Here is a 16,167-nt window from a genome sequence, read left to right as displayed (position 1 = left end):
AAGGAAAAGGTGACTGAACACCGTGGTAATTTTCAGCTGATCACAGGGTGTCAGTATATATTTGTACAGGGCAGGTCATGTCTAACAAACCCAACTGAACTGTTTTGAAGACTGGACGCCCACGGGTTATTCATATGGATTTTCAGAAGGAATTTAATAATGTCAATCCAAAGAAACTATTGGGTAATTCAGAGGACAAATTATTGATCCTGTTAGGATATTGAATGAGTGGCAGGAAACAAAGAATGGGATAACTGGTCGGTACACAAATTGACAGGTTCGAACTGGTGGCATCCCATAAGAATTTGTCGGGCCTCAATGATTCACCATTTCAGAATCTGGAGTGCTTTGCTTTTGTATTAGGATAGAAGTTATGCTCCATTTATGTAAAGGGCTGGTTAGGCCACACTTGTGACTAGCAAGACAGCAGCTCTGGTCACCACACCTTAGGAGGTATATACTGGTCTTGGAGGAAGTGCGGCATCAATTTGACAGAGTTCTCCCAGGACTCTAAGGGTTACATTAAGTGGAAAGCTTGCACAGGGTAGGGTTATATTCCCTGGAATTTAGGCAGTAAAGGGGTAATTTGATTGGAGTTTAAGATATTAAGGCCAGATGGAGTAGATTGGGAGAAACTACTTTCATTGTTTGGGGAATCTACAACTATGGGACATAGTCAAATAAAAGCCAGGTCCTTCAGGAGTGAAATCAGGAAACACAAATAGTAAAGTTTGGTAGAGGTTTTACACTCTTCTGCAAATAGCAACTGGTCATAGTTAAATTTATTTCAAATTGGAGATCAACAAGATTGTTTTCCAGAAGGATTAAAAAAAAGCAGAATATGCCTTAAACTGAGAACTGCAGAATGCAGAGGGATCCCGATGTTCTCGTGTAGGTGCAGCATGTAATCAATGCAGTTAATGGAATGCTATCCTTTATTACAAGGAATTGAACATGAAGGATGATACCCTCCAGTTATACAGGTTATTGGGCAGTAATACAGGGTATTGTTGAGGCCCGATCTCAAATACTGTGCGCAGTTTTCATCTCCTTCTTTAAGAAGGATGAAAATACCTTGGGAGGTGCTTCAGAGGAGGCTTACTAAATCGATACCTGGAATAAGCAGGTTGTCTTACGAGGCTAGGTTGGAAAGGTGGCGCTTGTTTCCACTAAGTTTAGAGGAGTGAGGAGGGACTTGACTGAAGCAGACACTGTATACACTTGGCCTCTGCTCACTCCACCCTACAACACTCAAGGTGATTGGCACCTTCACGGATGCTTTTTCTCCAGTTTGTGTGTTTTAAAGCAAGCGATTTCCACGTGTCGATGGGGATGTTGCATTTATTTAGGGAGGCTTTCAGAGTGTCCTTGTAGCGGTTCCTCTGCCCTCCCAGTAGAACATGAGCTTGGTGCTGGGTTAGAAGTCTTGGTTTTCGAACACCGTTCCTCAGGTTTCCGAAGACGGCGCTGGTGAATTGAAGTCGATGTTGGATTTTGTGGTCAATGTCTGTTTGCACCGGGAGAAGGCTTCCATATGGGAAATAATCCACATTGTCCAAGGTCTCACCAGGGACCTTGATAGTTGTGTGTGTGTGTGTGTGTGTGTGTGTGTGTGTGTGTGGCAGGAGTGGGTTGGAACGAGCCTTTGTTTTCCGAATGTTTGGTTTGAGGTCCATTCTCTCATCCGTATCAGTGAATGTGTCGGCGATGGTTTGTAGCTCAGCCTCTGAATGTGCGCACACACCGGCGTCGCCCGCATACTGCAGTTTTGGGGTGGTCTTGCTTCTGGCCTAGAGGTGCCGGGGGTTGAACAGTTTCCCGCTTGTCCAGTAGATTAGCTCCACTCCAGAGGGAGCTTCAGAGTGGCGGGTGGAGTGTTGCTGCGAGGGAGATGGAGAAGAGCATTGGTGCGATGACCCAGCCAGTTTGCACACATTTTGGGTCTGTGGTGGATCCGTTGGTGAGGATCACAGTTTGCATCATGGAGCAGGCGGAGAATGGTGACGAATTTCTGCGGGCAGCCGATTTTGAGAATGCTCCACAGTCCCTCACGGTTGACAGAGTTGAACGCCTTTGCGAGATCGAAGACGGCCATGTACAGAGTTTGATGCTGCTCCCTGCACTTTTCCTGGATTTGTCTCGTGCTGAAGATCATGTCCATTGAGCCTCTTGATGGGCGGAAGCCACACTGAGACTCAGGGAGGAGCTCTTCAGCCACTGGGAAGAGGCGGGTGAGGAGGATTCTCGCGATGACCTTTTCCGTGGTGGGGAGCAGGGAAATCTCTCTGTAATTTCCAAAGCCGGGCCGGTCTCCTATCTTGAAGATGGTCACAATTAAGGCCTCTCTGAGATCACCCAGCATGCTCTCTTCCTTCCAGACACGGGGAGGGAGGTTGTGGATTTCTGTCAAGAGCGCATCACCGCATTTTAGTATTTCTGCAGGGATTCAATTTGCATCAAAGGCCTTGTTGTTCTTCAGCTGACAGATGTCTTTTTTGACCACACGAAATGAAATGAAATGAAAATCGCTTATTGTCACAAGTAGGCTTCAATGAAGTTACTGTGTTGCGGGATGGTGGCGGGTAGCGTGTTGCGGGATGGTGGCGGGTAGCGTGTTGCGGGATGGTGGCAGGTAGCGTGTTGCGGGATGGTGGCAGGTAGCGTGTTGCGGGATGGTGGCGGGTAGCGTGTTGCGGGATGGTGGCGGGTAGCGTGTTGCGGGATGGTGGCGGGGAGCGTGTTGCGGGATGGTGGCGGGTAGCGTGTTGCGGGATAGTGGCGGGTAGCGTGTTGCGGGATAGTGGCGGGTAGCGTGTTGCGGGATGGTGGCAGGTAGCGTGTAGCGGGATGGTGGCGGGGAGCGTGTTGCGGGATGGTGGCAGGTAGCGTGTAGCGGGATGGTGGCGGGTAGCGCGTTGCGGGATGGTGGCGGGTAGCGCGTTGCGGGATGGTGGCGGGTAGCGCGTTGCGGGATGGTGGCGGGTAGCGTGTTGCGGGATGGTGGCGGGTAGCGTGTTGCGGGATGGTGGCGGGTAGCGCGTTGCGGGATGGTGGCGGGTAGCGCGTTGCGGGATGGTGGCGGGTAGCGCGTTGCGGGATGGTGGCGGGTAGCGCGTTGCGGGATGGTGGCGGGTAGCGCGTTGCGGGATGGTGGCGGGTAGCGCGTTGCGGGATGGTGGCGGGTAGCGCGTTGCGGGATGGTGGCGGGTAGCGCGTTGCGGGATGGTGGCGGGTAGCGCGTTGCGGGATGGTGGCGGGTAGCGCGTTGCGGGATGGTGGCGGGGAGCGCGTTGCGGGATGGTGGCGGGTAGCGCGTTGCGGGATGGTGGCGGGTAGCGCGTTGCGGGATGGTGGCGGGTAGCGCGTTGCGGGATGGTAGCGGGGAGCGTGTTGCGGGATGGTGGCGGGGAACGTGTTGCGGGATGGTGGCGGGGAGCGTGTTGCGGGATGGTGGCGGGGAGCGTGTTGCGGGATGGTGGCGGGTAGCGTGTTGCGGGATGGTGGCGGGTAGCGTGTTGCGGGATGGTGGCGGGGAGCGTGTTGCGGGATGGTGGCGGGGAGCGTGTTGCGGGATGGTGGCGGGGAGCGCGATGGTGGCGGGGAGCGTGTTGCGGGATGGTATCGAGGACGCTTGTGTCGAAGGCAGTGTCTTGTTTATTTTATATAAATTTAGAGTACCCAATTCATTTTTTCCAATTAAGGGGCAATTTAGCGTGATCCATCCACCTACCCTGCACATCTTTGGGTTGTGGGGGCAAAACCCACGCAGACACGGGGAGAATGTGCAAACTCCACACGGACAAGTGATCCAGAGCCGGGATCGAAACTGGGACCGTGGCGCCGTGAGGCAGCAATGCTAAACACTGCGCCAGACAGTGTCTTGGTTGAGGAGGTTCTCGAAGTGGTCTCTCAAGCAGGCATTGACTGCCAGTTTGTGATGAGCGCCTCTCCGTTTTTGACTCTCAGTGGAGTGAGCCCCTGGCAAACTGGACCTTAAGATGGTTTTGAATGTGATATTGACCTATAGTGCAGAAGGCGGCCACGTGACCCATCGAGTCAGCACCAACCTGCAAAAGGAGACCCTATTAATGCCCAACCCTCCCACTAACGTTGAGATTTTAAGGGGCCATTCAGCCTGGCCAATCCACCTAACCTGCCTATTTTAGGACCGTGGGAGGAAACCGAGGCATCCGGAGGAAACCCACACAGACACCTGGAGAACGTGCAGACTCCACAGAGACAGTCACCCGAGGTCGGAACCCTCAAGCAGCACAATACTATCCATGAAAGCAGTCTATTAACCCCCTCTATCACTGGCATAACATGGCTGCAGTGTACTGCCTACAGGATACACTGCACCAACGTGCCAATTTCTTTGATATCATCCCATCAAGTCCATGACTTTCAGCACCTTAAAGGTCCAGGATTGCAGGTACATGGAAACAATTCCTCTTCAAGAATACCTGCCTGATTTGTAAGTGCGTTGCTTTTTCGTCATAGTCACTGGGCTAAAATCCTGGAGGTTGCTGCTAACAGCATTGTGGGTGCACATTTATAACAGATAACTGCAGATGTGGCCCACCACCTTCTGAAGGGGACCTCAGGATGGACAGTTACACTGACATTCCATGAATGTCTGAACTTGATCAAAATGGGTGGAGCTGCTGTGGGATTTGATAGTTCTTCCCATTCATGATGATGGCAGAGTGGCTCCCAATGCCGGTGAGAGAAGAAAGTTTAAAATGTTCGCGTCCACCAGGTAGCCAATATTAAGTTTGTTTATATATCAATGAATTTTTTGATTCTTTTCCATAACAGGGATACACTGGAGTGGGAAAAAAACATTCCTTTCCAAATGCCTTAAGTAAACATTACCAATAAATTGTATTTTTTGCAAAATAAATATTATTGCTTCAAGTTTCTAACCTGATGTAGTTAAAATCAGCCTTCAGATGGATGGATGATCCGTTCGTACCTTTCTTCAAAGCTAAGATAGCATTCTGCCATTCTTCCACAGCTGGCCAATCAGATAATGAAATATAACACTCGCAAGCTTTATTCGCCAAATAATTCACAACTTCAGGAGATGTATCACTTTGTTTAGTAAGAACGGTTTTTTTTGCCTTCAGCTGTACAAAACAAAGTTCAATTAGTGACTGTGCAAAGCTGCTGTCATTTTATTTTTCAAAGTCGGTAAAGTCAGATGGTTCACCTGCCTGTACCGTCTCCATTTCCCTGCCTAAAGCAACCCGTTCACACACCACCAGAAACCTAGGGTAGAAATAACTTCCACGGAAGGGGCTTATTTGACTCTCTACTCATGTCCAAAAAGTACGAGACAGCATTAAACAAAATGTAATAGAATGTTCAATGGCCACTTTCAGCTGAGTATATATCATACTGAAGCTTGAGGAGAGGTAACTATTGAACTATGGTACACAGAGACCGGATCTATGCCACGCAAGGGGACCAAAATCACAAAGTCAGCGCAAGGAAAGCAACAAAGCCAAACCCTGAAGCCAAAAGAATGAGTCATGAAGAATGAGATGAGTGAGGGAGTTGTCCATCTTCAGGGACATGGTGGGGAGCGCAAATCTAGCTCCGTGGGACTACAGATTATTCTGACATTATAAAGTTGATAACAGAAACTTTGTTCATTTGATTAGCAACAAAAAATGGATGTCAGGAAATTGACTGAGGTCTGTGAATTTCACTCACTTAAGGAACAAATAGGCAATGATATGGAAAGGCAGCAAGGTTCATATTCAAAGAAAATGCTTAAGACGACGAGCCTTCTGCATGCCAACCCACCTTTTGATCTTATAGAAGATTTTTTTTTAAAAAACTGAAATAGCATAAATCACAAACTGCTTTAAAGTGTCACCTTTCTTTTTGTTCCTTTCCTGCGATTACAAAAAATATCTTCCACCTGTGTTCTTTTCCCAGAAGTGCAGAAGGCTAGCAAACTACACAACAATAGTCGAGTCACATCCAATACAGTGGTGATTGGAAGGGACGGAATTGGCTAGTTAGGGAAGTAGCAGCACACGCTTTCACCTGGCTATGGTGAGTGCTCCAATATTTTAGGTTACAGTTTTTTTCACGCACCAAAGGTTCAACAGTGGACCGGTGTTTTTTAAAAAAAAGTAACCTTCAAAAGACTGGCCCAAGATATAGCTCAAAAATACAGAATAAGCCTCAATGAGAAATACCTTGTTACAGGTAAAATAGATTGGATTAAAAGGGCTGTTGAGAAAGGAGAGCGTCAAGAATGCAGGAAGTGACAAATGAAAGTTATCTGGTCTTGCTAACAGGTTTTCCTCCTCACATAAAAAGCTGTATCACTTTCTGCTTATAGAGCAAAACAGATTCCACTGCTGAAGAAACAAAAGAGCAGCCTTTCCACCTGGAGGAGAAATATTGCAGAGTGCAGAATAGCACAGCTGAATTGGTTGAAGGTTTGTGGAGTGTGGAAAAACGATGGGAGGATTTATGATACCAAGATGTACTACCTGCAGAAACCTCATAGGAAGGCAGTCACACAGCTGTTGGTGTAACAGAAATATCCAAGGGATTCTGCCTTCATGTCGCCAGGTTTATGGAAAATCAAGACATTTCTATTGAGCATTTTCAAGACTACCCAAAACACTTCTAGAAAATGTTTGAAGTGTCGTCACTGTTGTAATGTGGGGGGGGAAAATGTGGATTTCATGTTCAAATATTACAAGTCAGCTCTGCTATTGTTTATTTCACATTACACAATAAATCCCAACTGAGAGGCTTGGCAATCTGCCCAAAGCTATGCCACTGAAGCTAGTCACAAGGGGAAATGAAATGAAATGAAAATCGCTTATTGTCACGAGTAGGCTTCAATGAAGTTACTGTGAAAAGCCCCTAGTCGCCACATTCCGGCACCTGTCCGGGGAGGCTGGTACAGGAATCGAACCGTGCTGCTGGCCTGCTTTAAAAGCCAGCGATTTAGCCAAATGAGCTAAACCAGCCTAGGCTAGGATTGCATCAATTCATCCATTAATATTTACTTTTTTTTTTAAAAAGGAAAGAAAGGACCAAAGAAGTGGATTATTGTTCATACATTGTGACTATCAGAGCATACTCACCATTGCCTGTATGTTTAGGGCTGGCAAGGTTACTGCCACTACTGGCATTAGACATTTTGAGAAGGGATTTGTCAAGGCCTTTGATGTAGCAATCTATGCCAGTCATGGCACACAGCTGTTCCTGGTACTCATTTGCTGCTTTTTCAAATCTGAAGATAGAATGCAGAGCCATGAATAAAACTACTTTTTAAATTAAGATATTTCTAATATAATGCAAAAAAAAAACAAAGTACCGAATTTCATCGCCAGCATGACAGCAAAGTAGGAAAGTGAAAAAAAGATAAAGCCAGATTCCGTTTAACCTGCCTCTACCATATGAAAGTAACCATCTCTATTTCTATCATGGAGGACAATGAAACCACCAGTTTAGTTTTACCACAGCTTCAGAATCAAAGGATTATGGGCAAATCAAAACTCAGCCCTAAAAATACATGTTCTCAATGTCCGAGGACACTGAAGGAAAAATCTCTCTCCAATATGCAGATTTTCAATCATAGTATTGCAACTGTTAAAAATCTAAAAAATTGTGCCAAATGTTCCAATTGCATGAAAAATGTTAAGTTAAACATGTCAAAAATTTGACCATGGCCACAAAGTCTTAAAGCCACTCCAAAAAATGCAAAGACCATGATCATGAAATGAAAATCGCTTATTGTCACGAGTAGGCGTCAATGACGTTATTGTGAAAAGCCCCTCGTTGCCACATTCCGGCGCCTGTCCGGGGAGGCTGGTACGGGAATCGAACCGTGCTGCTGGCCTGCTTTAAAAGCCAGCGATTTAGCCCATCATGAGTGAGTACATATAACAATTAAATTCTATGCTCCCACAATCTCATTTGAAACTGGGAGAATGGCCAACACAAAGGTATAGAGATTAGACCGAGTGAGCCAAATGATGTTATTCCATGATTCTATCGGAACAAAATGTAGCTCTAATTTCTACAGGAAGGATGTGCTGGCCTTGGAAAGGGTCCAGAGGAGGTTCGCGAGAATGATCCCTGGAATGAAGAACTTGTCGTGTGAGGAACGTTTGAGGACTCTGGGTCTGTACTCGCTGGAGTTTAGAAGGATGAGGGAGGGAATCTCATTGAAACTTACAAGATACTGCGAGGCCTGGATAGAGTGGACGTGGAGAGGATGTTTCCACTTGTAGGAAAAACTAGAACCAGAGGACACCATCTCAGACTATAGGGATGATTCTTTAAAACTGAGATGAGGAGGAATTTCTTCAGCCAGAGGGTGGGGAATCTGTGGAACTCTGTATCGCAGAAGGCTGTGGAGGCCAAATCACTGAGTGTCTTTAAGACAGAGATAGATATGTTCTTGATCAATAAGGGATCGGGGGTTATGGGGAGAAAGCAGGAGAATGGGGGTGAGGAAAATATCAGCCATGATTGAATGGCGGACAGACTCGATGGGCCGAGTGGCCTAATTCTGCTCCTATGTCTTATGGTCTCATAACTGGTCTGCGCTTCATGCATTATCTTTTTCAATTTCCCATCTTTCCGTAATTTTCCTGGGCATTAGCTGAAAATGCTTTTGACATTCATCAGGTACATCTTTTCTGTTTTATTTCCTTTGTCATCCCAGGGACCTGACCTTTGGATCCTCTGCTTTTTCCCTTCAAAGGAATATACCTAATCTGTACAATCAGTTCTATTGCATCCGAACTAATCAGTTCGTTTGTCTATCTTCCTTGCTTCCCATTACTGTTTTCCTGCTACCACAGCCTTTCACAGTCTAACTGTGCTAGCTCCCTCCTGTGTGCGTGGGTTTCCTCCGGGTGCTCCGGTTTCCTCCCACAGTCCAAAGATGTGCAGGTTAGGTGGATTGGCCATGCTAAATTGCCCGTAGTGCGCTAATAAAAGTAAGGTTAAGGGGGGGGTTGTTGGGTTACGGGTATAGGGTGGATACGTGGGTTTGAGTAGGGTGATCATGGCTCGGCACAACATTGAGGGCCAAAGGGCCTGTTCTGTGCTGTACTGTTCTATGTTCTATGTTCTAAAGTCAGTGAAATTATCTCTTCCCTAGTTGATCACTTTTACCATAGATTCAAAGTGAATTACATCATGGTTGCTGTTAGCTAGATGATCTTATGCTGTAATACGCTTCACTATACAACCGTGCTTCCTTCCCAGGTTCCTTGATGGACTGGACACTAAGTGAAAAGTGCTCCAGTCGATATCAGAATTTTCCCTCCTTCCTTACTGCTTTCAGCCTATATTAGGATAATTAAAAGTCTCCTAATGTGACTCCTTTTTTAAATTACATTTTTGAAATTTATCAAATAATTTACTCATCCTTCTATAGACTGATGCACTCATCCATTTTAAAAGCAAAGTGTACATTCAATTTTATTTATAATGTGGACTTTTTTTGATGAACAGCATTAAGGTGCATCTTGCAGACGATCAAGTTAATAAAAGGATGATCTAGCTATATTTTGTAAATTTAAAACATACTTTAAAAACACAACTTATACCTTCCTTCGGCTTGCTGTGCCACAGAATTTATCCACAAAAGACTCTTTGCAAGGATCGCAGAAGACCAGACAGCCATTCCTTGTATAGCTTCAGGACAATTCAATTCACAGAGTGCTTCAACAATCATCATTACTGTCACCTCAATTTCATTTCCCTAATAAATACATTCAAAATGGTTATTTCTTTGAATTGTACAAGAGGTAATTAGAAGCAGAAATAAGCTGAGAAAACATGATACATGCTCAGCTTTATGAAAACAGCTGGATACACTACAAAAGTCAGGTTTTATCAGAATCATTTCAGATGAAGAAAAGAAAGTGTCTCACTGTGATGAGAATATACTTTAGTTAGAGATTAAGTTGTCTCGGAATGATAACACTTCGAAGAATCCCAGATTTGCTCTTCAGTTTCTCAAATTTGGGGTAACAGTGAATTTGATGAAGTAACAACGTAAAAAATTACTATTACAATTTAATACCTGGCACCTTACAGAACCTGAAGTTGCAACCCATTCTACACCCAAAGCCCCTCCAAACACTTGTGCATTTTCCATCCTCCTGCTTCAAACTTCCTTGTGACGTTTGTAAAAATTGTTTTTGCAGCAATCCTTCAGTGCATTTTTAGCTCTTCCTGATACGGGCGACACGGTTGCACAGTTGCTTCACAGCTCCAGAGTCCCAGGTTCAACTCTCGCTTTGGGTCACTGTCTGCGGAGTCTGCACATTCTCCTAGTGTCTGTGTGGGTTTCCTCCGGGTGCTCCGGTTTCGTCCCACAATCCAAAGATGTGCAGGTTAGGTGGATTGACCATGTTAAATTGGCCCTTAGTGTCAATAAAGGTTAGGTGGGATTACTGAGATAGGTGGAGGTGTGGGCTTAAGTAGGGTGCTCTTGCCAAGGGCCGGTGCAGACTCAATGGGCCGAATGGCCTCCTTCTGCATTGTAAGTTCTATGGTGAAACTTTTCAGCATGGTGCTACTCCTGGAAGGATTTCTCTTCACACAGACTGGGAGGATTAACACCCTGCCGAGGCAGTCATTTGCATTTCTCTGCTCACGCCTGACTGATTCTGTTTGCAGGTCATAGTTTAGCTCGAAGCAGAAGATAAATCAGTTTCAACCTGCAGCAGCACCCCCCTCCCCCATCCCACAGCAAGCCAAAACACCACCCTAACCACCACTTTATAGCGAACAGATTTGCAGAAACAGGAAATCCGATAAACAATAAACAAAAACTACACAACTCCTTTGCAGAGTTTTCACGAAGGATTGTGGCTGAAATTTATTTTTTGCCACAGTTGTTTATGGTAGCCTTGCTGACCATTAACCCAATAAGTTCTTTTAACAGCAAGAAATAATTGGTGGGCAAGGGGTGGAGAGACATGAAGTTATTTGACTTCCCTCCCTTTAGGGCAGCACAGTAGCCTTGTGGATAGCACGATCGCTTCACAGCTCCAGGGTCCAAGGTTCGATTCTGGCTTGGGTCAGTGTCTGTGCGGAGTCTGCACATCCTCCCCGTGTGTGCGTGGGTTTCCTCCGGGTGCTCCGGTTTCCTCCCACAGTCCAATGATGTACAGGTTAGGTGGATTGGCCATGCTAAATTGCCCTTAGTGTCCCTTGGTGTTGGGTGGGGTTACTGGGTTATGGGGATAGGGTGGAGTTGTTGACCTTGGGTAGGGTGCTCTTTCCAGGAGCCGGTGCAGACCCAATGGGCTGAATGGCCTCCTTCTGCACTGTAAATCCTATGATTAACCAGCTACTCAGCTCGTAGCTTCATTTCTGATAGATTTATTGTGGTAATGTGGTTCCATAGAAACAAGGTGAATATAACTGTTACTCGTAGCTCTGTATGCAGACTAAACAAGGGAGAAAAAGCCAAAAGCAATTTCACAACAGAATGCTTTTGCAATGTGACAGTTTTCACTTTGTGGTTTCAGCATTAAGTAGTCATTTTCTGGTACTTGCATAATGTTAATTAGTAGCTGTTCCCACCTGCTGGGTGGATGCAAGTGGTTTTTGATTGCTTTCCATTTAATCAGTCAGCTTTTGCAGTCTGAGTATTATTAATTCAGTGGTAATTTTTCCCCAATAGTCTATTCTTGTCTTGCACACCTGGAAGCGAGACGGCCACTTGGTCATTTTTAAGGTGTGCAATCAGTAAACCCTCATTTATATTCCAGGGTCTGTTTAGTTTGTGATGTTTAGATATTTCCTTGGTCCATGCCGTAAAGCCAATATTCCAATCCCAACCTTGAAGAATAAACTCTTTATGGGAATACTTTTCAACTTCCCTCTTTGGCTACTACATTGAACCCACCATGATTGTCCAAACGAGGGGAGAGGATTGTTGAAGTGACTTTTGAGGTGCCCTGAAACTACATCTTTAAAAGCAGATCTTAATGGCAGAACAATATACTTTATGGGTATATAAACAATATACTTACTGATAATTTCAGCATACCCGTTTACCTTTTACATACCTGAGTTACACTGCTGTTCTTCATCTCCGCAAGTAAATCAAACCCGTGCCTGACTGTCACAGCCGGTTGCCCAGCCAACAAGCCAACTCGCATTATAGCAACTCGAATCCGTGTTAACCAGTCGTGACATGTCTGGCGATTTGTGTAGAAAAAAGTTCTAATAACCTGCAACATATGATCATAAATAGCTTAAATCTCAATACAATAAATGCCTATATTACAATACAAAAATATACACAATATTTGCTGTGTTTTCCCAGAGAGTGACACGAGTAGCCCATACAAATGCACGTGAACTTAGAGCAAACAATTTGACGGTAAATAAAAACACAAAATGTGGGAATATTTTAGGTCTGACAGCATCTGTGGTGAGAGCAGAGCTAACGTTTAGAGCTCACCCAGACGCAAAATGTTAGCTCTGTTCTCTCTCCGTAGAACAGGTGCTGTCAGACCTGCCGATATCTGTTTTTATTTCAAATTCCAGCGCCTGCAGTCATTTGCTTTTAATTTGATGTTAACCTTTGGTGGTGCCATCAGTGCGTTAGCACATCCTTCGTACGCATTGTACATCAACTTTTCAAGGTTTTCCAAAAACTGAAGTAGAAGAATAAGTCTCAGCTGGTTGCTGGTATGTCCATCATCATTGTCAGCAGTGGTCCATTGGCTTATGTCATGATCAGGATTCAAAGTATGAGCTGCCAGACTCCTAATAATACCTGGAATTTTAAAAGTCAACATTAATTGTCTGTCAGTAATACGCAAGATGATGATGTTATTTCTTTCTTTTAAAAAAAAACTCAGCTCTTCTACACAAGGGTGATAAGAAGGGTTTGCTAGGATGTGCAATGCCTGAAATCCCACCTCACAAACAGAAATAACAATTGGAATGGGGTATTTATTCACAAGGGTGGAAATTGGAGAAGGAAAGAAAACCCTGTCTTCCCTGAGAGAACAGCCTTGGCAGCCATTATCTTGGTACTGAATACTGGGTCCCAAGGAGACATGCAAAGCAGAACATGAGAAATGCCATTGTAGTGTGGCAAAAGTGGTTGCCCAGGAAGAGAGAGTGGAGTACAGGAATCTGGGAGCAGTGGGAGAGATTAAATAGCAAGTGATTATTTTTCTAATATTCAAAATCTATCCCAAATCGTCTTGTCCCCATCGGTAGAAGGATAAGGGGACGCAAAAGTTGTTGAACAGAGCTGCAAGCATATTTATATCAGAATTAACAACGTAGGTTAGTAACTGTGCCTCTGTTTCGGGAGCTGAACTTAACAAAAGATAATAGTCTCAATCACTGGCATAGGTCAAAATCAAAGTCTGTGGACAGGTAGAAGACAATCAAGGAAACGCAATTCAGGCAGAGTGGATCTCAGGACTTTGGTCCCCCGATTGGAAAGATTCAGTAAGTTGTGGGAAAGATTTATTTTTGAAGAGGAAGGTTGGTTGGCAGCTTGTAAAGGACACTGGCAGCACCCATGGGGATGGGACAATTTACAATATCATCTGGCGTGCAACCCAGAAGAGGCGTTAGGTGGTTGGCAATTTAGTGGCAAAGAGGAGTCAAGGAAGGAGGTGGGCTTCCTGGAGAGGAGTTTGAAGAAAACATGGAAATAGGGACTTAACAAGAGGGGGGGGGGTTACAAAACACTAAAATACCACCATACCGCATAACATTGATCCTGTTACCTTCAATTGTCTGGAATGTATCTTGTGCTCTGCCCAGTGGTGTTCGTAGCTTTGAAAGCACTGTAAATTGTGCCGCTTCCCACACAGCCCACTGCCACAACACAGCCTCTGTTTTCAACAGGTTTCGAGGAATAGATAACTGTTCACATTTATCTAATCTCTGGCAACTGTGAAAGAGTCGCTCCAGCCAATGATCTTTGCTGTAAGACATGAAAGTTTACACCAGTTTTCCAAAGTTATTAACCCACTCCATTTTTTTTTAAAGACAGTCATGAACATTTTTATGTGTCCAATTTTAAAACAAAATGAATTTAGGGAATTTGGGCATCAAAAGTTAGGCCAGCATGTATTGCCCATCCCTACTTACCTTTCAGAAGGTGGTGGTAAGCATCCTACTTGAATCGCTGCAGTCCCTGGGGTGTAGGTACACTCGGTGCTATTGGGAGTTCCAGAATTTTGACCCAGTGACAATGAATGAACGATGATATATTTCAAAGTCAGGATGATGAGTGACTTGGAGGGGAACCTCCAGGTGGTGGGGTTCCCAGGTATCTGCTGCCCTTGCCCTTGTTCTAAATTGTAGAAACCGTGGGTTTGGAAGGTGCTGCCTAAGAGGCCTTGGTGAGTTACTGAGGTGCATTTTGTAGATGGTACACACGGCTGCCGCTTTCGTCGGTAGTCAATGGGCTGCTTGTTCTCGGATGCTGGGAGCGTTGTCAGAGTTCAACTCATCCAGTTAAGTGGAAGGTATTCCATCACATTCCTCACTTTCACCTTGTAGGTGGTGGGCAGGCTTTGGAGAGTCATGAGGTGAGTTACTTACCATAGGATTTCTAGCCTTTGACCTGTTCTTGTAGCCACAGTATTTTTATGGTGAATCCAGTTCAGTTTCTGATCAATGGATACTGACAGTTGGGGCTTTAGTGATGGTAATGTCAAGGGGAGATGGTTAGATCCATACTTGTTGGAGATGGTCGCTGCTTGACACTTGTGTACCATCCCCAAGCCTGGATACTGTCCAGGTCTTCCTGCATTTGGACATGGACTGCTTCCGTATCCGAGTCGTCACAAACGGTGCTGAACATTGTGCAATTATCAGTGACGCGAACATTCCCACTTCAGACCTTATGATGGAAGGGAGGTCATTGATGAAGCAGCTGAATATGGTTGGGCCTAGGACACTACCCTGAGGAACTCCTGCTGTGATGTCTTAAGTCTGAGATGATTGACCCCTAATAACCACGACTATCTTCCTTTGTGCCAGGTTCTGACTCCAACCAGCGGAAACTTTCCCCCCTGATTCCCATTGACTCCAGTTTAGCTAGGGCTCCTTAATGCCATACTTGGTCAAATGCTGCCTTGATACCAAGAGCAGTCACTCTCACCTCACCTCTGGCATTCAGCTCTTTTTTCCATGTTTGAACCAAGGCTGTAATGAAGTCAGGAGCTGAGTGACCCTGGTAGAAACCAAACTAAGTATCGGTTATTGCTGAGTAAGTGCTGGTTGTTGCAATGTTGATGACCCCCTTCCATCACTTTTCAGATCATCAAGAGTGGAATGATAGGACAGTAATTCGCTGGGTTGGATTTGTCCTGTTTCTGGTGTACAACACACCCTGGCAATTTTCCACATTACCGAAATGATGGTCCCAGTTGGTGATATAACTGGACGGGAAGATCCCAGAAAGGATCCCTGGCTCAGAAGACTGCAACTTTTACTTTTCTTTTATAAAACATGGAGGAGCAGAGTCACAGGGCCTCTAATCAGTTTTAGCAACAAGGAAAAAAAACATTTATTTAACATGTAAAAATTGGATTATACAATACTCCTTTACTCCCCCTTTAGTTTAACAATTCAGATTTTAAGATTGACACGGATTACAAAGTTGATCTTCAATTACAATGGTCTCATTAACACACAAAGTCCCTTTTAAGCATGCCAGGGCCCCCGGGGCTAGTGCATACTCAATTCCAGCCCCACTTGACCCCAAGTTGCAAGTTGAAGTTAGATATTATTTTAAAATACCCGAGGATCTTGGCTAAACACAAATAACCTCTTATTATTTAACATTAATATAAACAAACTGGCAAAAATGCAACTGACTACTTAATACCCGTTTCCAACCCCCCCCCACCCTTTTCCAACTCACCCCATTCTACACACACAGGCATCATAGATGTAAAGGGTGATGGGGATGAAGGTAATCATAAAATAAAATAATAAAAGATTTCTGATGCACTAGGATGGCTTCCAGTTAAAATCTTCCAGGGGTTCAAGCTTGTGTTTTGATACTTCTTCCTTCTAGGCTTGAGATGGTTTTCTAGGAGAGTTCCTTCTCATTCCGAGGTCTAATCACTTCTGCCCAGCTATCAGAAGCATCACATAGGAATCAGTGACTGT

General features: G+C 44.9%; 1 protein-coding gene across 1 annotated transcript in view; it reads right to left on the bottom strand.

Moving 5' to 3' along the window:
* smg1 (SMG1 nonsense mediated mRNA decay associated PI3K related kinase) overlaps positions 1-16,167 on the bottom strand; it is a 232,495-nt gene that overhangs the window by 96,835 nt on the left and 119,493 nt on the right. Inside the window, 6 exon segments of the mRNA XM_038820856.1 lie at positions 4,927-5,123; positions 7,102-7,267; positions 9,600-9,754; positions 12,078-12,242; positions 12,597-12,793; positions 13,767-13,966. Of these exon segments, the coding sequence (XP_038676784.1) occupies positions 4,927-5,123; positions 7,102-7,267; positions 9,600-9,754; positions 12,078-12,242; positions 12,597-12,793; positions 13,767-13,966 (1,080 nt within the window).

Source organism: Scyliorhinus canicula, chromosome 15 (genome assembly GCF_902713615.1).
Source record: "Scyliorhinus canicula chromosome 15, sScyCan1.1, whole genome shotgun sequence".
In the NCBI taxonomy this organism is placed as follows: Eukaryota; Metazoa; Chordata; class Chondrichthyes; order Carcharhiniformes; family Scyliorhinidae; genus Scyliorhinus; species Scyliorhinus canicula.
This window is presented reverse-complemented; position numbering and strand designations above follow the sequence as displayed.